At 39.4% G+C, this 25,495-nt stretch overlaps 1 protein-coding gene across 1 annotated transcript; it reads right to left on the reverse strand.

Annotated features, from left to right (window-relative positions):
- Positions 1-632: 632 nt before the first annotated feature.
- Positions 633-19,728, reverse strand: LOC115209917 (cilia- and flagella-associated protein 77-like). The gene is made up of 6 exons (XM_029778519.2): positions 19,500-19,728; positions 9,834-9,930; positions 7,708-7,948; positions 5,741-5,849; positions 1,694-1,798; positions 633-801 (listed from the first exon to the last, which is right to left on the reverse strand). The coding sequence occupies exons 1-6, from the start codon at positions 19,599-19,601 to the stop codon at positions 673-675; spliced, it is 783 nt and encodes a 260-aa protein (XP_029634379.1). The 5' UTR covers positions 19,602-19,728; the 3' UTR covers positions 633-672.
- Positions 19,729-25,495: the final 5,767 nt, after the last annotated feature.

Here is a 25,495-nt window from a genome sequence, read left to right on the forward strand (position 1 = left end):
ACTGAGAAATGCTCGATCTGTTAAAAATAACAGCGAAATCTCTCCCTCAAATTACCCGTTGCCATCTTTGAAAAGACGAACGCATTGAGTAAGCAGTGTGCTGGTGATAACAGTATGATTGGGGCGGAGGGGGATAAAAGAGGAATTTGGTCACAAGTGGAATGTCTTTGATCATAGGCTTACTGGATCAGGGACCTGACATAAATGCTAAACAACAATAAAGACAGACACACAGACTGACAGAAAGCAAGGATCAAGCAAGCAAGCGAGAAGGAAAGAAGCAAACACCAAGTGGATAAACAAAAAGAAAGGGGAAAAGGGGAAACAAACAAATAAACAAAGGGGGAAGGAAGGAAGGAAGGAAGGAAGGAAGGAAGGAAGGAAGGAAGGAAGGAAGGAAGAAAGGAAAGAAGGAAGGACTAGCTAACAAACTAAAAGGATGTAGAAAGAAACAAGCCCAAAGGAAGGAAAAAGGAAGGAACCATACCACGAAGAAATAACTAAGGGGAAAAAACAAAAAGAAAGAAAGAAAGAAAGAAAGAAACGAAGAAAGAAAGAAAGAAAGAAAGAAAGAAAGAAAGAAAGAAAGAAAGAAAGAAAAGAAAGAAAGAAGGAAAGAAAGAACGAGAAAATCGTTTGGCTCTGTGAGAAAATCTGATGCGACGATAGTTTTTAATGATATGCAGCGGTGTATATTCCTTGCTGTGTCGTTCCAAGTCGAGGAATTTTGTCTAATTCTTGTTTAGCCATTGCCTGATTTTTCTTGGCTTCCGATCGAAAGGTTTCGAGGTGAGGTTGTGCCTGTGAAAAAAAAACATCAATATCAATTCCAACACAGAGAAAACGTTGAAGCTTGTACGCCCTCGCTCGACCTGTATGAAATAGCAGCTAACTATACTTCATATTACTGTCTATTGTCAACTGCCTGATAAAACGAATGGATAGATTATACACTGTCGGAACGATCATGACTTGAACGCCATTGATCATATGTCTATAGGATAAGGTTGATTCGTTTAGTTCCTAATATGGAATGGACCACATTTACTACAGACCATTTAATATACCATGTAGGCTCACGAACGTATTTATAAGTTGCCGATGGGACAATTGGACAGTGTGCACTTCCATGGTATTGTGTGTGGTACGATTCCCGGACGAGAAATTCCTCGGAGCTCGAACGGATTGGACCATCTGTGTGTTTAGTCCTTCTTTGTAGATCGCAAGATAGCTTGCTGCAATGGTTCTGTCGTCGAATAAGGGTAGTATATATATGCATGTGTGTGTAGGTAAATAGGTAGGTAGGTAGGTAGGTAGGTAGGTAGGTAGGTAGGTAGGTAGGTGTATGCATGAATGTATGTATGTACGTATGTATATATAAAAATATATATATAAACATACATATATATTTATAAAACTACATATATATCCACACACATCATACATACATACATACATACATACATACATACATAGAGACAGGTGTATATTCTGCCTTATATAGTCTACAAGAATACTACAAGAAAAACCACTAAAAGAAAAAACAACTTTGGTATATCATTCAATAAATTCAACCTTGGACTTCTTGGAAATCTAAAAAGTCTGAAAAACAAAAGCAGAAGCAAAACAACAGATTCCTACAATGAATCGACATCAGACCAAAACCTTACAAAGAAATGCAACGTATACGTACACATTTAGTGAAGCGTGGAAGTTTCCACAATTCTGGTTCTTTAGTTGGTTGTTGATATTGAGCTAACATATTCGCTCTTGTTTTATATACTGCACTCTGACGATTCTGAAAATTGATAATGAAATTTCAACTCAGTAGAATGACTTCAAGCCACAAAATATGGGACATCAATATCAAACTAAAAAAAAAAAAAATCTATGATTCTCTTCCTTTCAAATCAAGGGGTAACGTTTTCATCAGTAAATATATTTTGGGGTAATTGGTTGAAAAAGTTCCCCGACCCCTGATCTAGAACAACATTATTCACTGTGCCTTCTCCCTTCTTTTAGTGTAAAATTTTGCTGCTATTTCTAACTCGACAAGCGACCACGTAGAGGCGCTCCCATTAGCAGAGGTGTCCTCCTACTTCGATAGTTGATACGTTAAAGTATGCAGCTTTCCAGAAAATGATTGGTACAGTGTATGTTATGAGTATGTGTATGTGTGCATAAGTAGGTGTCTACGTGTGTGAGTGTATATATATATATATATATATTATATATATATATATATATATCATTATATGAGTGTGTGTGTGTATTCATTTATTCGTTTACTTGTTTCAGTCATTTGACTGCGGTCATGCTGGAACCTTGAAGTGTTTTTCTCGAACAATTCTACCCCAGGACTTATTTTAAACCCCAGTACTTATTTTATCGGTCTCTTTTGCCAGACCGCTAAGGTACGGGAATGTAAACACACTAACGCTGGTTGCCAAGCGATGGTGACGTGGACAAACATAGGCACAAAGACATACTTAGGATCTATTGGAGGGGCCCTATTATCGAGTATTTTTTTTTTCAGCAATCTAAGTATGTCACGAGGTTTCCAGGCATATGTTCTACTCACATGTCAAATTAAGTGGTATTTTCTGCAGAAATTAGAAATTGGACACACAAAAAATCAGTATTCGAAGTAATCGAACATAAACAATGAAACTTGTTATATTTCCCTTGAATCTTTAAAAAATATATTGTGCAGGTGCTATAGGTTATTTCCCTTGGGTGTTTTAAAAAAATTAGACATATGAGGCAAATATAAAGGTCCCCTCTAAGTATGTCACGTGGTTTCCAGACATAAGTTGTACTCACGTGTCAATTTTCATCAAAATCAATAAAACGATGTGGGAGGAGTTAGCTAACAACTCCACAAACAAATACACACCGATTTTCCACATATGTAGTATATATATATATTCCCTGCTTCCATCTCCTGAGCGCCTATTAATAATAATACTGTAATTGTTCCTGTTGTTGTTGTTTTTTTGTTTCCCTTTTGGATTAAAATTATATATATATATATAGATATATATATATATATATATATAATATATATATATATATATCTACTCTTTTACTCTTTTACTTGTTTCAGTCATTGACTGCGGCCATGCTGGAGCACCGCCTTTAACGGGGACATAAACACACCAGCATCGGTTGTCAAGCAATGCTAGGGGGACAAACACACTCACACAAACACACACGTATATATATATATATATATGTATATATATACATATATATATGTATATATATACATATTACGACGGGCTTCTTTCAGTTTCCGTCTACCAAATCCACTCACAAGGCTTTGGTCGGCCCGAGGCTATAGTAGAAAACACTTGCCCAAAGTGCCACGCAGTGGGACTGAACCCAGAACCATGTGGTTGGTAAACAAGCTACTTACCACACAGCCACTCCTGCGCCTATATATATATATATATACGCACATATATATTTATATATATATGATGATGATTGCTTCATTTTGACAGATAATAGCCGTCCCGTCAACACATACACCACACCCTATTACACAGCATAATCCCTCCGTTGATTGAACCCACGGATGGCTTTTAAGACCACCTGCTGATTGACAGGGTTTAAGACACTAGTGACAGATATTATTCAAGTTTCTTCTACATCTTTGCCTTTATGGAATCTGATTCTGAAGGAATTAGCATGTCTTTTAAGTCTCTTTTAAGTCCAGGTATTATCTACAAGTTTTGTAACATGTGACACAAATGGAAATAGTATATATATATTTCGTTTTGGGATTTGGTTTGCAAGATTCTTTATGTGAGTTCGTGTGTTGAAGCATATTTTGTTGTGTCTGGGGAGAGTCATTTTCTTTTTCTGCCTTATAATATAATTTATTTTAGGAAAATAAAAATAAGGAATAAGTGGAAATTTTACCGGTGAGTGTGTGAAATTTTAAGCACAATAAAAAAATGGCTCTCCCTAGACACAAAAGATATATATATATATATATATATATATATATATATATATATATATATATATATATATATAACAGAATATGTATGTACATATGTATTTAGATAGGCATATAGTTGTATACATATGTACGCACATATAGACATACATATCGTATAAGAATCTATAAGCTAAATAAACATGTGTGTGTATGTGTGTGTGTGTGTGTGTGTGTGTGTAATTTGACAGTCTGACTTAATATGTTTATTATTAAACACTTAGATTTTGACATACTCTGCTCTTATTGGAAAGTTATAAATACTGAATTGGTGACTATATGTCACAAAAGGAAAATTAGAACCGTTTGGAGGAGGAGAAAAAGTTTTACACGAATATCTCTCTCTCTCTCTCTATCTATCTATCTATCTATCTCTATCTCTCTCCATCTCTCTATCACACACTACTACTCCTACTACTACATCCGTCTATTTATCGCGTGCCCACTAAACAATGAACGCGCGAATTCCACGTAAAGGAAGGCTACGCTAAACTTCATACAAACTAGTTATCTCCCTTGCAGGATAATAGATTCATGTACTTCAATATTTATTGCTTTCATTTTTTGTCTGATATACTACACTTATAAATATGTATAAAAATGCCATGGACGGCAGATGCTGCAAAGCCTCGGAAAAAAATGCTATGCGGTGTTAGTTACGTTCCTTTCTAAGCTCAAATTTCGGGTCTCAGACTTGCCATTTTGCACTTACAGAGTCGATAATGCATGTTCTAAATATTACCCATCTCCTCCAATAGATGTCCTCGTGACTAAGTTACTAATTAATATATATATCAGGTGACGAGCTGGCAGAATCGTTCGTACGACGGGCAATATGACTAGCTGCATTTCGTCTGTTTTCTAATTCTGAGTTCAAATTCCACCGAGGTCGACTTTGCCTTTCATCATTCCGGGGTCGATAAAAATAAGTACAAGTTGAACACTGCGGTCGATATAATTGACCTACCCCTCCCCCAAAATCCCTTACAATGGGATCGAACTGAAAACCATATGATTGCAAAGTGGATTTTTTTAACAACACGGTTATGCCTAGTAACTAGTTACAATTATTTCAAATTTTTGCCACAAGGACAGCTTGTGGGAGGTGGTGATGAATCGATTACATCGACCCCAGTGTTCGACTGGTAGTTAATTTATCGACCCCGAAAGGATCAAAGGCAAAGTCGACCTCGGCGGAATTTGAACTCAGAATGTAAAGACAGACGAAATACCTATTTTTTTACTACCCACAAGGGGCTAAACACAGAGGGGACAAACAAGGACAGACAAACGGATTAAGTCGATTATATCGACCCCAGTGCGTAACTGGTACTTAATTTATTGACCTCTTAAGGATGAAAGGCAAAGTCGACCTCGGCGGAATTTGAACTCAGAACGTAGCGGCAGACGAAATACCGCTGAGCATTTCATCCAGTGTGCTAACGATTCTGCCATCTCGCCGCCTTCATGTAGCTAGTGATAATTGATACACAAACAGTAACGTAGCTGGCAGATGGAGAAGACGAGGGAGCGGAGCTTTTATGACTGCCGAACTATGTGGGTGGCGCTTTAGAGTCTGTATAAGCTTGTATGGACAGTGTTGACACAAAAAATGTTTTTACTGTTGCTAAAACTACTCTCGGTGGGAGCTCGAAGTGAAGGCGACAAACTCGGCGGCACACACTCTAACTACTCCGGTATATACTAAAATATATTTCAAAATTGTAAACTTACCTGTTTATGAGCTTCTCTCTGCGTCCGTCGCGCAAATTCGTCTTTCTTCTCTTGCACCCACATTGTTCCAAATTTATTTCCAATGACTTCTTGTATAGGAGTGGATGGCCTGATTTCAGAAATTGAACGAAAAATTACTGGGTTTTAAATCTGACACAAAATAAAACAAACTTGGAGAAAGGGTGGAGTCGATTTTTAATCTACCCTATGACAAAACTGCTACTAATATTCTTTAGTACTCTAGGCACAAGGCCTGAAATTTGGGGGGAGGGGGCCAGTCAATTAGATCGACCTCAGTATGCAACTGGTACTTAATTTATCGACCCTGAAAGAATGAAAGGCAAAGTCGAACTCGGGCGAAATTTGAACTCAGAACGTAAAGACAGACGAAATACCGCTAAGCATTTGGCCCGGCGTACTAACATTTCTGCCAGCTCGCCGCCTTTGTAATTCTCAATATTCTTTTCCACTCTAGGCACAAGGCCTGAAATTTGGGGGGAGGGGGCCAGTCAATTAGATCGACCTCAGTATGCAACTGGTACTTAATTTATCGACCCTGAGAGGATGAAACGCAAAGTCGAACTCGGGCGAAATTTGAACTCAGAACATAAAGACAGACGAAATACCGCTAAGCATTTGGCCCGGCGTACTAACATTTCTGCCAGCTCGCCGCCTTTGTAATTCTCAATATTCTTTTCCACTCTAGGCACAAGGCCCGAAATTTTGGAGGAGGAGGCCAGTCGATTAGATCGACCCCAGTACGCAACTGGTACTTAATTTATCGACCCCGAAAGGATGAAAGACAAAGTCGACCTCGGCAGAATTTGAACTCAGAACGTAAAGACAGACGAAATACTTATTTCTTTACTACCCACAAGGGGCTAAACACAGAGAGGACAAACAAGGACAGGCAAACGGATTAAGTCGATTATATCGACCCCAATGCGTAACTGGTACTTATTTAATCGACCCCGAAAGGATGAAAGGCAAAGTCGACCTCGGCGGAATTTGAACTCAGAACGTAGCGGCAGACGAAATACCTATTTTTTTACTACCCACAAGGGGCTGCACACAGAGGGGACAAACAAGAATAGACAAACGGATTAAGTCGATTATATCGACCCCAGTGCGTAACTGGTTCTTATTTAATCGACCCCAAAAGGATGAACGGCAAAGTTGACCTCGGCGGAATTTGAGTTCAAATTAAGTACCAGTTGCATACTGATGTCGATCTAATCGACTGCCCCCACCCCACTCCCCCAAAATTTCGGGCCTTGTGCTTAGAGTAGAAAAAAATATCGAAACCAATATTAAGGCGGCGAGCTGACAGAATCCTTGGAGCGCCAGGCAAAATGTTTAGCAGCATTTTTTCTGTCTTTACGTTCTGAGTTCAAATTCTGCCAAGGTCGGCTTTATCTTTCGGGGTCTATAATAAAAAAAAAGAGGGCAAAAAAGCACCCCTTTTTTAAAACTTATATTTTTCTATACAAATTTGCAAAAAATTTGGCAAAGAACGCCATTTTGAAATTACCACTCCCCCTACTTTCTTCATTTTAAATCATTTTTTCAGATTTTTTTTGATTTTTTTTCTCAAAATATGCGGAAAAATACGGAGATTATGATTCTGAAAAAAATTTCCAAAAGTTTTTGTAGTTAGGGTTAGGGTTTTAGGGTTAAGGTTTCAGGATTAGGGTTATGGTTAGGGTTAGGGAAAAAAGTGAAAAATGAAGAAATTGGGGTGGGGGTAGGAAGGATAGGCCGAAATTTCAAAATGCTGATTTTTGGCAATTTTCCGAACTCTTCGTATCCGAAAATTGGCAAATAATAATAATAATAATAATAATAATAATAATTACAATTATAATTATAATTATAACAATAATAATAATAATAATTGGGGGATGGAGGAAGACTTTCCAGAGATAGAGAGACGGGGGAGATAGAGAAAAGGTGGAGATGAATCTTACCTGACGGGCATTCCAAACGTAGTTTCAATGGGAAATTCCATTTTCTCAAACCTTCCGGCATGGCCCTTTGTGATAGTATTTCGTATGTCGTACAACTGGCGGAAGCTACGTTGTTCTGGGGCGGTTACGATGCCTCGCTGAACACAGTCCTTGTTCAAAGCAATATAATTACGTACACTCACAGTTTGAGGCTTCAAGGGGGTGCTAATAAAATCGGTTGGTAAATCCCAGCCTCGTAGGGCTTTTCAAGAACAATGCCAATATGACGGATGAAAATAGAGAAAGAAAAAGAAAACAAAAACAAAAAAATTACAGTTTAGAACATGGGAGAATTGTGCAAAAAGTGAAAAAAAAAAAAAAAAATTTAAATAAGTGAAGTTTATGCATGTTTTTACTTCTAATTCTTTTAATTTCAAATTCAAACCTCTGAACCTGCCAAATATTATGAAGAGATGATTATCTCCCTTGATAATGATCTGCCAAGCATTATTTTCACACTGCTGAAGGTTAGGGTTAGGGTTAGGGCAAGTCAGGTAGGCAGATCACCTTGTTCGAATGTCAGACATGCGACTCCCCCAAGAGACTGTTGGTGAAAGACAAGCGCACGCAAAGAGCACGGAAAAAGCACTTCAAGGATGCACTCAAAAAAGCCTCACTGAAAAGTTTTGAGATCATCCCTGATACCTGGGAAATTCAACCAACAAGACCGCAAAGCCTGGCGGAAGCTGCACCGACAAAGATGTCACCGCCTACGAACAAAACAGGATTGCAAGGATACAAAGAAAACGTGAACCGCGCATGTCCACAACCAACATCTTGCCTTCAGACCAGACACGTAGCTACGGGGGGGGGGGGGCTATGGGGTGTACGGCACCCCCAGTTAGAATCTCAGCGCCTCCACCCACCAGCATGAGAATTTGTTTTATCTACTTTTGAAAGAAAACGAAAACAAAAGAAATGACAGTAACTGATAAGAAATTGTGCAATATATAAAAAAAAAAAAAAATTAAATATGTGAAGTTTCAAATTCAAAACCACTGAACCTGCCAAATAGTATGAAGAGGTTATCTCCCTTGTAATACCTGATCTGCCAAGCAAGCAATATCTGAAGTCGCTAAAGATGCAATAAATTGAATTTCTTTTGATTTAGTAGTTAGTGATATGAAAACGTGGGTAAAGAGCTGTAATTGTTGTCGCAAAATTGGCTGCTGACCCAGTCATCAACCGTGGGTTGAATTAAGGAGTGGGTGATGGATCAGTTGTTGTTGCTGTTGTTGTTGTGGTGCTCGTGGTAGCGATGGCGGCGCCGGTGATTGTCCTTGATGCTGTTGCTGCTGAGCGAACGGTCTTCGTCCCAGAGCTCGCAAGATGGGAAAAGTCCGAAACGCAGTCCTTTGCTATTCGTAAGACCCGCAGAAGAGAAAGCAGGTCAACCCCCGACACCGAGAGCATCGACGGATGGATGAATGCGCATCCAGGCTCAGCGGTTGCGTAGGAAGTCGGAGACAAGAAACAGGAAGAAAGAGTGGGAGAAACTTGGAGCGAAAGAGTACAACAGAGGTCGCCACCACCCGCAGCCTTGTGGAGCTTTAGGTGTTTTTGCTCAATACACACAACGCCCGGTTTGGGAATAGAAACCGCGATCCTCCGACCGCGAGTCCGCTGCCTTAACCACTGGGCCATTGCGCCTCCACCCTTGTTGCTGTTGAAAACTATGTGAAGAATTGTTGCTGGGAAAGCAATATTTCAATATTACTTTCCCGTTTCTTACTTAATTCTTTCTTGCATATACGAGAGAGTGCTGAAAAGTTCTTGGTTTTAAGGGTCTCGCAAAAACAGCCTGGCTGGAGGCCCAGCCTTCCGAATTCTTTCACAGAACTTAGAAAAGCTGAAGGACCACTGCAATAACCTGAGAGGGGAATATGTTGAATAAAATCATAATTAACCGATCTCCCTGTATTTTCTTTTACCCAAAACCTGGAACATTTTCAGTACCCCTTCGTGTACCTACATTTCGATGTAAACAAAGTATTACTTATCCCGAGCATAAAACAACTGGTCAAGCACTGGTGTTTCTAGAAGACAGACAGACAGACAGACAGATAGATAGATAGAGTCTTATATACCTTGACTTACTGTCCCGCAGCCCTGTGGGTATTCCAAGCCGTATATCCAGTGGGATGGCACTGTGTAACTCCTCATTCGACGTTTGCCAAGGTCAGGCTGTTGGAAATAAATGGTGAAATAAACGGTGCAAAATTTACTAATAGAAAAAAAAAATGGAATCGCTAATAAATAGTTTTGGGAAGAAACAGACAGACAGACAGACAGACAGACGGAAGGTGTATGACCTAGAGGTCATAGTGTGCTCTTCACGATCACCATATCGTAGTTTCGATTCCGGGATGGACCGGACAGGACTGGGCCATGCGCTCTTTTCTTCGGCAAAACACTTCATTTCATGTTGTTGCAATCCATTCGGTTGTCAGTGACTAACCCTGCTGGGGGGGGGGCGGATGTTGTGATCTCGGTCGCTTATACGCCATGGAAAGCGAGTAAGCAGCCTTATGAGTGATGGGGCTCGAGACTGCACTTCGATATCTACAAGTTTGTGTAGGAAGGGCTTACGCAACATCCTCCACGCTCGTCTAGAATCAACTGACAAACTACATTTGCAGAATTTCTGCGAATGGCACGCCAAACGAAAAGTTACAGTAATACCCCACTTTGCGAGGACTCGCTTTACGAGAGTCCTCCAAATTTAGAACGAAGGGCAAAAGTTTCTACGGCTATAACAAATGCTTCTGCGTGTTACCGAGAAATGTATAGAGAGCGAAAAAAGTTTCTTCTAAGCAAACATCTCTAGACTTTTTTTAAAAAGAGATTTACAAGTCTGTCTACGAGTGCTTGTGAATCGGCGATCGTGTCTACAAATGATGGTGTGCATGAGTCAAGTACGAGTGAAAGTGATAGCGAAAACGATAATAATAATATATTTTATGATTTTGACATTTTTTATACTTTACATAAAATATTCTTTACGTTCTACTGTTTTTTTTTATTGCCATTTATTCATGAGTATTATAAATTTTATTGGTAAAATATTTTTCTGGGAACAATTACGATTTATAACATTGCTACAATGGGAAATTATTACTCTGCTTTACGAGATTCTCTTTACGAGCGATCTGGGAACAAATTAACTCATATATCGAAGCATTACTGTAATTTGAATTCTTTTAGTAATACGGCCCACCTGATGATGAGCTATATCTCATGCGGCCGACACGCTTCTTGGAAAAGTTTACGCATGCCCGATCTAATTCCAGCAACAAGACATAGCTTGAATGTTCGAAGATGTGTGAGACTGTATAGAGGTAAACTACCTGTGGAACTCTACGGCAGTAGTTCTGTCAGAGTTGTTTCCCTTCGCCTCCAACTATCTCGAGCGCTGAGAAAACAGCGAAATTAATTGACCTTAAAGCTGACGATCAATAAATACTTTCGACTATAGACAGAACGCCTGAAATTTTGCAGGGAAGGGTTAGACGATTACATCTGGCTCCGTCGCCTGACTTTCAGAGGGCCCCTGCAACTTTTTGTTTCAAAGCTACATCCCTTCAATCAAAATTCATGATCTACGCATCTTTTATTCATAGCTATAGTTTACTTTATTCTATTTGAAGCTCCATATTTCACGTTATCCTAAAGAACATCTTTTAAAAGTTCGACAAGTTAAATCTATTCAGATCTATTCCAAATTTCAACAAGTAAAGCTTCCAGATATGAATAAAAAGAGCATTTTTATAATCCAGGCAACTTTCAAAGACAAACATGGCGCACTTTTCGCTTTGCGAAATCATTGATCAGTTCAGAATAATCAAGCTGAGAGTTAAGTTTGTGTTCAACAGCTATCATAGAAAATCCACAAAGTCTGGTACACATCCGTGGTACAATGTAATATTTTTACAAGAACTTTTGCAGATAAATGTATTACCATTTTATTTCTTGAAATTTTCAGATAACATAGTTTAATTCTTGTTCGACATCTTAACCAATGAAAATAGATGACTTATCTACGTACTTTAATCTTAACATGGAGCCCCTCAACCGCAGGGGATGCAGGGGCTTTGCGTCGGCTCTGATTACATCGACCCCAGTACTCAACTGGTATTTGTTTTATCGACCTCGAAAGGATGGAAGATATAGTCGATCCCGACGGGATTTGAACTCAGGGCGTAAAGACGGACGAAAAGTTGCTAAGTATTTCATCCAGTGTACAAACAATTTTGCTTTAATGGTATCTTTTTCAGACACAAGGCCAGCATTCTGCCCTTTTATCAAGCTTTGTTTTTTTATCCTTTCAAGGTGTCCTATCACCTTTCTCACTAAGCCAGTTTAGTGGGGTTGCCAGTTTAGTCGCCAACGACCCGACCATGCAATAGTTTGTACTGAATTACATTACCAATAGCGGTCTCATACATACATACATACCAGGGACATGCCGCTTAGGTAGGCAAGGTAGGTAGTGCCTACCCTGAATGAAATAGATCGATAGTAACATTTTCTTTTTATGGCAAAATATGCACCGAATTCAATAAAATTATGAAGGTTACTCTGATTATTATGCATAAAATACAAAATATTTTCTGTTTTATTAGATATGCATAATTCGCTCCTGCTGTTCAATTTCAGTATTTAATCTACGCAAAGTACTGCTGTAGTACACGTGCTGTGTACACTCCTACCACACCGTTTTCTTTACGTGCTATAAAGGCAGAAATAAATCTGCCTTCAACTCAGTCGTGCACGCTTGTATTGCCTGTGTTTCGCTTTTGTGTGTGTGTGTTTTACTACATAAATGTCACCAACTGCCTACTCTGAGTAAATTACTGACGGCACATGCTTGATACATACATACATACATACATACATACATACATACATACATACATACATACATACATACATACATACATACATACATACATACATTCCCTTAGTAACCAGCATCAAAGGTACATTAGGTTATATACCAACAAATCTGCACAAAAACCTATAAACACTCGGTCTCACGGCAAAAAAGAAAGAGCAAAAGAAACTGATACGGATTCTCCAAATCCAATCTATTAGCGACACAGTGGAGATTTCTAAGACATTCCAAAGATTCTCCATGTGAGATTTTTATATGAAGAGATGTACACACTTGGGTGTGTGAATCGAGAGTTCAAGCTACAAACCAACTCAACCACATATGTAACATACAGCTTAAATACCAATCTTGAGAAAATAGGCTTCTCAAAAGCAGAAAAGAGAGAGCTAATTCGAAGACTACAGATCCAAGCCTCTAAACCTGCCAAATAGTATGAAGAGGTTATCTCCCTTGTATGCAATAAATTGAATTTCTTTTGATTTTGTAGTTAGTGATATGAAAATGTGGGTAAATTAGTTGCTGTAGTTAGAGATTTATGGTAATAAACGCATCACTACATACGTATATATATGAACAGAGACAGACATTAAAAAGTCATTTTAATTCTACAGAGGAAAGAAAATTTTTGAAATTTCCCAAAATCTACATTCTTAAAGGATTCTTCAAGTGAGAACTTTCACTGAATAATTTTTCTTACACTTTGAACAAAGTTTATACTGAAATTATTTTGTGTTTAACTAAAAAAAAAAGCGTAACTTTGAAGAAATTGAAAAAAAAATTGCTTGAACCGAAATCTCTTTCGAGTTTAATTTAAAAATACATAAATTTTAAGAAATTGTTACTCTTACTACGATATTCTACCTTAGAATTAATTATTGCGAATATCAGTGCCCAAAAATAATGAATCACTACCGAAAAAGAAAACTGAAGCAATCATTGCTGAATTTCCAATCTGATTCATCTAATAATGCTAAGCAAAGAGAATTGCAAACGTAGTTTCGCAGCTCAAGGGAGGTTTTGCAATGTCTTTGACACCCTCATTGGATGATCTAGGACAGGTCGACTACCAACCAGTGCAGCCAATTCTAGCAAAGTTTGATCCAAAACTTTATGGAAATCAGAGACGTCACTTCTCGTCAAGCTGGTATACTGGTCATCCATGGTTAGAGTATTCTCTTTCAAAGAAAGCTTTGTTTTGTTTTGTTTGTCGGCACTTTAATACTTCTGCTCAAGATGATATTGTTCTATGAAAAATGGATATTCTAATTGGCATCACGCAAAAGAAAAAAACAACTGTTTAAATAAGCACGCAAACTCTGCATCCCATATCCAAGCTATGGTGACATGGAAGGAACGCCAACAATGAGATTCTGAAACAAATGCGTCAATTTAATGTTATTGAGGAATGCATGTATCGAAAGGCTTGCGGGTCCCGACGTTTTTCAGATTATGTTGTTGAAGCCCTGGTACCAACACAAGATGACTGGATAACCTTTCACCGCAAAATTTATATCGCGATCATCGACGAAAGCTTGAGAGAGCCAGATAACAGATTTTCAGAGCAAAACGATAGTATATATTCTTCCTTGGCAAGTCTACTACCAACGTTCGAGACATTTTTAGATTTTGGTGCTTTTAAAACCTTTGAGCAATTTAGTTAATTGCGATAAATCGACCTTACTTTCTTAACTTACTGTGGCTAAAGCATACATTTCCAAACCAAATATGATGACACTGCTCGATATTTTTTGGATCTTTACGTATTGTACAGGATGCCTTTCCAAATGTTTATCTTTTGTATGGTTCACCATTAACATTTGGATCTAGCACAGCTACATGTGAATCATCGTTTTCGACGCTAACTCGAATTATGATACCCTTTCGACGAAATGTGAAACACCAGCAAAAACCAAACCTCGTGATATTTGCTTCCCTTAATAAATACAAATCAAGTATAGAGAAGGACGATTTTCTTAATTTTTTTGCCTTGCGTTGCCGTAGATTGCAGTTGTATTAGATAAATGTAACCTGATTTTATTTCGTGTTTTGAATTTTTTTGAGAGGTTTGTGTCGTACGACATAATAAAATAATACATTAATTCTGTTTAAGAGATAGTACTAGATGTTTGTCCGCTCACCGTTACTACTCGAACTCCCGAGTCGACACATTGCTCATGAGCGCTGACGGGTCCGTCAACCCATTGGCATTACTCTACCATATTTATCCTGGTGGACTAATCCATCCGTTCTACCTTGGGGGAGGGGGTCTGTTTCCACACAACAGAGACATAGTCAAATTTTGTAAACAGTACGGTTTTTAGAGTTCTGTTCAGCGGGTGTAATACAAAAGACCCTTAGGAAAAAAGCCCCCCTAAGACAAAAGCCCCTCAAACAAACCCCCATAGTTAAAGTATGAAAGTGTTTTGTTTTTGTTGTTTTTTTCACAACCGTGGTTTCTGTTTTTATTTATTTGAAATTATATAAAAAATAATGTTTAAAGATTTGGCTGTTATCTCTAGCATGTGCAAAGATCTTTTAGGCTTAACTATGTGCTTGTTGAAAATCATTTTTAAAAATATTGGAGTCGATACATTCGATTAAAAATTCTTCGAGGTGATGCCCCAGCATGGCCTCAGTTTAATGATTGCAACAAGTAAAATGAAAATAAAAACGAAATATATCAGAAATTTTGACCAGGCTACGCATCAAGAAATGTGGAAAAAAAACCCCCGAAAAATATAAGCATGGGGTTTTTGTCCACTTTCACACTTTTAAGTATGAGGCTTTTGTCCGTACCCCTGTTCAGCACCCCCAGCTATCAAGATAGCATCCCCTGTTGCAATCGGCTGGCTACGTGGCTGCACCCACATAGATTGTATATCCAATTTGGACCACCAAGAGCAACAGTTAAGCTCTGATCTTTGTGGATCTTAAAATGTCTCTTGAGGCTTCCGATAGATTTGTAGACAGTATAGCATACACAGCATCGAAAGGTGTACACAGATATACATACATGCATACATACACATCCATCCATACATACATGCACATCCAGACATACATACATGCACTTCCACACACACACACATATATACACACACACACACACACACACACACACACACAATGTGCGCATCCGTGGTGTATCTCCGGCTGATTATAAACTCCATAGGAGAATATAGAGATTAGCATAAAAATGAATACTCACACACACACACACACACATACACATAGGCAGCAGACAGTTACAATGCACGTGTGTGTGTGTGTGTGTGTGTGTGTGTGTGTGTGTGTGTGGTATTTCTCCGGTTGATTATAAATTCCTTCAACGTTAGAAGTCGTTACTGTGGACACTGGACATGTCAGAACAGATATGAACACAACGTTTTCTCTCTTTCTCTCTTCTCTCAAGGTCTCACACTTCAGTGGACGAGTCACGGTCGGGTAGTAATGACGTCCGTACTTATTCTCTCTTTCTCTCTCTCACTCTCTCTTCCTTTCTATTTCTCTCTTCTTCTCACCCCCCTCTCTCTCTCTCTCTCTCTCACGCACACACACACACATAAGATTTTTTTTGTTAAGACCAATTCTTTCATTCTTTTTCTTTTACATGTTTCATTCATGTGACTGCGGCCATGCTGGAGCACCGCTTTCAGTCGAACAAATCGTAAGCCTAGAACTTATTCTATCGATCTCTTTTGCCGAACAGCTAAGTTACAGGGACGTAAACACACTAACATCGGTTATCAAACGATGGTGGTAGGGGACAAGCACAGACACACACACACATAACCATGTGTTGAGAAGAATTCTTTCGAGTTTGGATAATTCACCTTTGGAAATATGAGTGTTTTGTTCATCATCCTTAAACAACGCCTTCATATTGTTAAAATGTAGTCCAAGATGGCCATCACTGGGAAGGCGACGAGCTGGCAGAAACGTTAGCACACCGGGCGAAATGCTTAGCGGTATTTCGTCTGCCGTTACGTTCTGCGTTCAAATTCCGCCGAGGTCGACTTTGCCTTTCATCCTTTCGGGGTCGATAAATTAAATACCAGTTACGCACTGGGGTCGATGTAATCGACTTAATACCTATGTCTGTCCTTGTTTGTCCCCTCTGTGTTTAGCCCCTTGTGGGTAATAAAGAAATAGGTATTTCGTCTGCCGTTACGTCCTGCGTTCAAATTCCGGCGAGGTCGACTTTGCCTTTCATCGTTTAGGAGTCGATAAATTAAGTACCAGTTACGCACTGGGGTCGATGTAATCGACTTAATCCCTTTGCCTGTCCTTTGATTACAGACCAGTTCAGTCTGAGTTAGCCTAGGGCTGAGCAAGAACAGCAGTGAAGGCGCAATGGCCCAATGGTTAGGGCAGCGGACTCGCGGTGGGAGGATCGTAGTTTCGATTCCCAGACCGGGCGTTGTGTGTGTTTATTGAGCGAAAACACCTAAAGGCTCCACGAGGCTTCGGCAGGGGGTGGTGGCGACCCTGTTGTACTCTTTCGCTCCAACTTTCTCTCACTCTTTCTTCCTGTTTCTTGCCCCCGACTTCCTACGTAACCGCTGAGCCTGGATGCGCATTCATCTATCCGTCGATATCGGGGGTTGACCTGCTTTCTCTTGTGCGGGTCTTACGAATAGCAAAGGACCACGTTTCGGACTTCTCCCACTACAGTTGCGCGATCTTGCGAGCTCTGGGACTAAGACCGCTTCGCTCAACAAACAAACAAAGCAACAACAGCAAAAACAAAACTGATAAGCAGTCTTCTATAGACGCAGGTGCGCCTGTGAGGTAACATGTTTGCCTCCCAACCACATAGTTTTGGGTTCAGTCCCACTGCGGAGCCCCTTGGGAAAGTTTCTTCTACTACAGCCATGGGCCAACCAAACCCTCGTCAGTGGAGTTGGCAGACAGAAACTGAATGAAACCTGCCGCATATATTGGGTTGAGACATAAATAATTTCCGATTTTGTTAAATATCTTTACTCATGAAAAAAATTTTACAAAGAACTATTTTCAATTATCAGTATAGCTGCCATTATTTGGAATGACCTCTTGCCATTTGTCAGATAAAATTTATCGAGTAAAATTCAGCTGGCCTCAACATGAAGAAGTTTTCCAAAGACATTTTCACCAGATTTTCTTGAGAATATTCTCCACCCCCATCAGAGCATTTTCTAGTGAGTGAAGAAGATGGAAATCAGTTGGTGCAAGATCCGGTGAATATGGTGGATGGAGCAGAACAGACCAGCGCAAATCCAACATTTTACCCTGCATGATACTTGCTGAATGCGGTCTTGCGTTATCATGGCGAAGCACAATGTTTTTCCAATTGACGAGTGCATGGCATTTTCTTAAAAGATTTTCCTGCACATGTTGCAACTGTTGAGAGTATATGCCAGCTTTAGTGTTTGATTACAGTTTAAAACCTCAAAATGAATAATACTGCGGTGATTCCCCCATACACACAGCATAACCTTTCTTTCCATAGAGCTCGGCCTTTAAGATAAGTTGTGGAGATTTATCCTTGTCACTCCACTGTCTTTTGCATAGATCATTGTCTTAAAAGACCCATTTTCCATCACCTGTAATGATATTACTGAGAAAGAGGTCATTGTTCTACTTTGAAAGAAGACTTGTCCCTATGGACAGTTGATCTTCCCTATTCTTCTCACTCAGAGTAAAAGGGGGAACCCAATCACCCAACTTGCTGAGTTTTCCTATCTTTTCAAAGTGGCGCCAGATGGTGGATTGAGATGTGTTGAGGTCAACTGCTTATTCCTAAGTACTTTTGTAAGGACTGAATTTCCCAAATTTTCTTAAAGCATCATGGGCGAAGTCTGATGAGCGTCCTGGCGCAAAGTCTGATCTCAAAGCGTCATCTCTCAATAACAAATCTCAGGAGCGAAACTTTGAAAAACCAATTTCGCCACTTGCTGGTCAGTAATGACCTCTTGGCCATAAACACTGTATATTTTCTTAGCTGTTTCTGTAGCGTTTTTTCCATTCTCTTAAACTCTCACAACATCATATGGTGAATATGCACTTCCAGTTCATCCATTTTAGGAGAGTGAAATTTAATATCAAACTATGATTTGCACACTTTTACGGCTTAAATACGAATGACAGGTGAGGGTCTTTTAAAAACAGAAGTTTCCATTTCAATTTTAAACATCTGAAGTTCAAAATATGTCAAAACAATTTACTTCCAAAAATCAAAAATTACCTACGACTCAACCCAATACATATATGCATGTGTGTGTGAGAGAGAGAGTGGGGGAGAGGGTGAGAGAGAGAGAGAGAGATCTCGTGTGTGTGTGCGTGCGCGTGTGTGTGTGTGCATGTTTGTGTGTGTGTGTGTGTGTGTGTGTGTGTGTGTGTGTGTGTGTGTGTGTGCGTGCGTGCATGTGTGTGTATATCGTCTTGTAATTTTTATTTTGATTAAAGTTTTGTACTTATTCTATCGTCGCTTCATTTTTTTTTTGCCGAACCGCTAAGTTGCGTGTGTATGTGTGTATGTGTGATCCCCATCAGTGCTTGACAACGGGTGTTGTCCCCGTAACTAAGGCCAGCCAAAGCCTCGTCTGTGGATTTGATAGATGGAAACTGAAAAGGAGCCCGCCGCGCGCACTACCTGACAACCGGTGTTGGTTTGTTAATGTTCACGTAACTTGGCCGTTCAGCAAAAAAAAAAAAAAAAATGAGAAGCGACGGTAGAATAAGCGCTAACCTTTAAACAAACAAAAAAAAAATCAAAAATCACAAGTCAATATATATATACGAGTAAACTCTACAAGACGGTGCTCTAGCATGACCACAATCAAATGGCTGAAACAAACAGAAGATAAGACGTACATACCCTCAGTAACAATTCATTCGATAACATAGGGTCTCTCCTCACTCCAATTTCACCAGTGGCCGTTAAATGCCATGGTCCTGTATCTTTCTTGCTGGTTTCCATTCTCCTTAATATGTTTATTACACAATACCAAATATAATAAACAGATTTGTATTCCCGATTATGTGGAAATAGACTTCACAACTTCACAAAATAATCGGGTTTAAGTTTATGAGCAAACACCGTGTAGCCATAGAAACCCCGCTAATCGCCTTGAGTTGTCTCCCTTTAGGTATCTCAGCTGGAACATTTCTACGTGTTTTACGCCAGTCGATCTGTGTATGTATGTATGTATGTATGTATGTATGTATGTATGTATGTATGTATGTATGTATGTATGTATGTATGTATGTATGGATGGATGGATGTGTGTATGTATGAATGGATGTATGAATACCTTTTATATATTTATACCGTTAATCCAGACGTTTCATTAATTTCTCTCTCCCTCTCCATCCTTCTCTCTCTCTCTCTCTCTTATTTTTTACCTTTCTCCATCTGGTTTCTCTCCTTATTCCTTTCTGTAGAAGAACGTTGGTTCAAATCGATAAATATATATATATATATATTTATATTTTATCTAGTTTCAGCTCAAGAGCTGTGGCCATGCTGGGGCACCACCATTTGGTGTTTGCTAGATAATTTTACTTCACAAATGCTTTTTATAGAATTGACATTTGGTGCATGAGACAGTTTGATGCAGCTGCCCTCATCTGCACTTCCTGCTGCTAAGTTTGTTCATCTTGACAGGAAGAGGTCCAGCTTTATTTTGAAGACACATACATCCACCCCATGCAGGTCTCTCAGGTCCTTCGGGAGGATATTGAAGAGCTGTGGACCTCTGAAGCCCAGGCTATTGCAGTATCTTGTCCTACATCTTGGTGGCAAATGTGGAGTCCTTGGCACTATGCAGTGGTGCCCAGATCTAGTATTTGCATAACTCTTGATGCCAAAGTTTGGGACAAGTCCTTCTGGATCTTCCAGATGTATATTATGGCATATCTTTCTCGCCTACGCTCTAAGGAATAGAGTCTTAATCTCTTGAGTCTTTCTCAAATATGTATGTATATATATATATATATACATATATACATGTATATATGTATAAAACACTAAGTGGTATATGGGGGAGTGACTAACATTGTTTAGTTAAAGAATGTATTTGCGTATTGTGTGTATATCAATGTTAGTTATGTGTGGATGTGTATGCATATAACTAGACACATGATGATGGGCGTCCACACGTGACCGAGGAAGACCATTGCCGACCTTCAGGAACATTGTGCGCTCTAGGACTAACTTATATTTTGCATTTGCGGCTCCGTTGGTGGCAAATGAGCCCTGCTCTTGACAAGCATACACGACTGCAAACATTGCAGACCAAGCTTTCCCCATTCACTATACGAGCCGTGCGCTTTCGCACAGCTCGCTTAAGTTCTTCATGCTTGATACATGCTCTCTCAAAAGTGTTGATCCCCTCCTTAACCTGCTTCCTCCATCTGTGGCGATGACAGGCATTGTTCTCCCAGTCAGTGTCCTGCATATCAAAGACCTTTAATGAGGACTTGACACAGTCCTTAAATCGCAGCCTTGGTTTCTGCCGGAGTCTCCTTCCATTCACAAGTTCTCCATAGATGAGGAAACTAGACACATATATATACATATACATGTACATTACACATATATAGGATGTGTATATGTCTGTGTGTTTGTATGTGTATGTGTAAGTGTGTATGTGTACATGCGCACATGCAAAAAGAAAACAAAAAGAAAACTCCAAGAAATAAGGAGAGGAACTCGGACAATTCTGAAGGTGCTCTGAAATCAAAGTTATTATGTTGACAGAGTCACATAAAGACTAGATAACAATTACAGCCCACCACCACTGCCATCATCACCACCACCACCATCATCACCATCACCACCATCATCACCACCACCGTCACCACCATCATCACCACCAACACCACCACTACCACCACCAGCACCGCCACCACCACCATCGCCACTACCACCACCAGCACTGCCACCACCACCACCACCACTACTCCTACCGTTGCCGCCACTGCCATCTCCAGATACTGTCATCACCACCACCACCACCACCACACCACCACCACCACCACACCACCACCACCACCACCACCAACAACAACAACAACAACAACAACAACAACAACAACAACAACAACAACAACAACAGACAACAACAACACGACGACGACGACGACGACGAGAAGATACAACACTGTCAATATGTTTTTCTTTCTAAGATGACTTCAGCTTTCTTCCATTGGCACCACCACCTCCACCACCACCATCCAGACCATTCTAACTACCATCCCTGACATCAGTGAAGCAAGTTCCCTCTCCATTTCCTTGCTTTCTGCTTATGCTGGCTCTCTATGAACTCTCTCTCTCTCAAGTTACGAAGCCTCTCTAAAGTACAATGATATATTTCCTCATCATCATCAACAGCAGCAAGTGGAGGCACAATGGCCCAATGGTTAGGGCAGCGGACTTGCGGTTTCAATTCCCAGATCGGGCATTGTGTGTGTTTATTGAGCAAAAACACCTAAACCTCCACGAGCCTCCGGCAGGGGGTGGTAGCGACCCCTGTTGTACTCTTTCACCCAACTTTCTCTCACTCTTTCTTCCTGTTTCTTATCCCAGACTTCCTACGCAACCGCTGAGCCTGGATGCGCATTCATCCATCCGTTGATGCTCTCGGTGTCGGGGGTTGACCTGCTTTCTCTTCTGCGGGTCTTACAAATAGCAAAGGACCACGTTTCGGACTTCTCCCATCTTGCTAGCTCTGGAACGAAGACCGTTTGCTCAGCAGCAACAGCAGCAGCAGCAGCATCCTCATCTTCATTCAACATCAGAAAGGATTCCACAAGTTAGAGAATTGCTTGGAGCTCCAATGTCTACTTCGGACTATCTTCTATTTTTTTTTTGTATTTGTGTCAGTCATTCTTGCTGTGGCTATGCTACAGCATCACTATAAAGAACTTTTAGGCAAAAACTAATCAACTCCTGTGCTTCATCTTTTAAAGCCTGCTACTGATTTTACCGGTCTGTGTACTCTGGCATGCACCCCTAGCTTTCATTGCTATCTTTTCATAATTTATTGCTGTGTTCTGTCACCTCTTTTTACACTTTGCCAACATGCTGTAGTACACGTGAGCACTGTATACAATAAGCTCGTTATCATTATCACTATTATTTATCGGGGTTGATTAAATAAGTACACTGGGGTCGATGTAATCAACTTAATCCCTTTGTCTATCCTTGTTTGTCCTCTCTGTGTTTAGCCCCTTGTGGGTGGTAGAGAAATAGGTATTTCGTCTGTCTTTATGTTCTGAATTTAAATTCCGCCAAGGTTGATTTGCCTTTCATTCTTTCGGGGTTGATAAATTAAGTACCAGTTGCGTACTGGAGTTAATCTAAACCGCTAGCCCCCTCCCCCCAAATTTCAGGCCTTGTGCCTAGAGTAGAAAAGATTATTATTATTATTATTATAATTATTATTATTATTATTATTATCATTATTATTATTATTATCTAAGGCAGTGAGCAGGTAGAATCGTTAGCACGCTGGATGAAATGCTTAGCAGTATTTCATCTGCCGCTGTGCTCTGAGTTCAAATTCTGCCAAGGCTGACTTTGCCTTTCATCCTTTGGGGTCAATAAGTACCAGTTATGCACTGGGGCTGATATAATCGACTAGACCCCTTCTCTCAAAATTTTCAAGGCCTTGTGCCTAGAGGAGAAAAGATTATTACTATTATTATTGAGTGAGAAAATAGTGCATGCCATCAAAGTGACACTGGGGTAAAATATATGAAGCCCAGTATACCCATCATAACTACCTGTCTGATAAGGGTACACCAGGCACATGCATCACAACCATATGTGCGCAACATGGTGATCTCATATCAAGATAAACAGCATCATGACCTTGCAGGTGGAGTCCAGTTGGAATTTTCTTCTGGTTGAGTAACCCATCCCACTCAAAAGGTCCCTGAATAAGGGTTGTTTAAGGATGTTGAATGAAACACCCCTGTTTCCAGAGGTGAATTATTCAAACCCCAAAGAATCCTTCTCAACACATGATGCTCCCCAACTACATCTGCTCATGATCAGAGATGCACATATCGTCAGCCACTAAGGGACATGCTCAACTGGTTAAGGTCAAACAACTGACAAGCAAATCTGAGATATTGAGCAGAATATTTGCTGTAGCCCATCTTTTATACCAAGACAAAACATTGTACATGATAACACTTCCAATCAGTTAAGATCAGAAGCCATGAGAGCCACTGTCTGATACTCCATCAAGGCATTTTCATCGTCGTCGTCATGATGATGATAATGATGACGATGACAACGACTTTGCCTTTCACCCTTTTGTGGTCTATAAAATAAGAACCAGTTGAGTACTGGGGTTGATTTAAGCAACTTTTTCCCTCTTCCAAACTTGCTGGCCTTGTGCCAAAATCTGAAATCAGCAAACTGGTAGAATTGTTAGCATGCAGGGTGAAATGGTTAGTGGTATTTCGTCCCTCTTTATGTTCTGAGTTCAAATTCTATCAAAGTTGACTTTGCTTTTCATCCTTTCAGGATTGATGAATTAAGTACCAGTGAAACACAGGGGTTGATGTAATCTACTAGTCCCTCACCCCAACAAATTTCAAGCCTTGTGCCTTTAGTAGAAAGGATTGTTATTATAATAATTATTATTATTATTATTATTCAGTAGTTTTATTTTTATAACGTGCTTTCAGTTCGCTACCAAGCGCAGCTCTGTGTGCCTTGGGTATGTGCTGTGGCTTGTTGTGATGCTCTTATGATTACTGTATTGAAAGTGTTTTGCATAGGATGTGTGCAGTGCCCAGTAGTGCAATTTTCTGTATGCTATATATATATTTGTTGGTCTTGGTGTTTTTGTTATGTATTTGTCTGAAATTTTTTTATCATACCTAATGTGCCCACTATGATAGGAATTGTTTCTGTTTTTAGATTCCACATTCGAGTTACCTCTATTTCCAGGTCTTTATATTTTGAAAGTTTCTCCATTTCTTTTAGAGACACGTTGTCATCTGCTGGTATTGATACATCAATTAGAAAGCATTTTTTTTCTTCGTGATCTCTGACAACTATATCTGGCCTATTGGCTGCTATCATTGTTATTATTATTATTATTATTATCATTCAGTGGTTTCTACACTCGGAGTGGTTGGCATTAGGAAGGGCATCCAGCTGTAGAAACTCTGCCAGATCAAGATTGGAGCCTGGTGCAACCATCTGGTTCGCCATCCCTCAGTCAAAATCGTCCAACCCATGCTAGCATGGAAAGCAGATGTTAAACGATGATAATCATGATCATCATTATCATTATCATTATTATTATTTTTTTTTTTTTTCCAACAGGATTTGAATGTGGAATAAAGAGAGAAAAAAAAGCTAAATACTGCAAGGAATTTACAGCAACATTCTATCAATTCACAGAAACCCTCATTCAAAATAAATGAAGAAATAAAAGAAATAAGACATATTTTTACCAATTTTTTTTATTCCACCTCAATCAGGCATTGTTCAAGATCCATAATCTTGTTAAAGGATTTCAGTGTAAATTTTGTTGAATGGTTTTGGTTAGAAACATAGAATTGAAAGCTTTGATTCTTCAAGAAAAAATAGAAAATAAAGAATGATGATAAATATGAACTTTTAGCTGCCAAAATTTGATTGAAATTGGTTCTGCTGCCAAAACAGCATCTGTACATAAGAACACAGAACATCATTGACATATATAGACACATAAATATAAAGGTATAGAGTTAAAATAGCAAAAGATCATTTTATTTTGAATTAAAATAACAAGAATTCATTGAGGCATTGAAGAATTTGAAGAAATTGGTATCTAAAATTCTTGCTATGCAAATAGATCTTGATAA

The sequence above is a fragment of the Octopus sinensis genome, linkage group LG3 (genome assembly GCF_006345805.1).
Source record: "Octopus sinensis linkage group LG3, ASM634580v1, whole genome shotgun sequence".
Classification (NCBI taxonomy): domain Eukaryota; kingdom Metazoa; phylum Mollusca; class Cephalopoda; order Octopoda; family Octopodidae; genus Octopus; species Octopus sinensis.

What these genes read in the sequence shown, in the direction of transcription:
- LOC115209917 (XM_029778519.2), bottom strand. Translation starts at nt 19,601, where the DNA reads ATGGAAACCAGCAAGAAAGATACAGGACCATGGCATTTAACGGCCACT. An exon ending in CTGCGGGACAGTAAGTCAAG is followed by an intron (nt 7,949 to 9,833) that starts GTATATAAGACT and finishes GTTCTTGAAAAG; the next exon opens with CCCTACGAGGCTGGGATTTA. An exon ending in ACGTTTGGAATGCCCGTCAG is followed by an intron (nt 5,850 to 7,707) that starts GTAAGATTCATC and finishes TTCTGAAATCAG; the next exon opens with GCCATCCACTCCTATACAAG.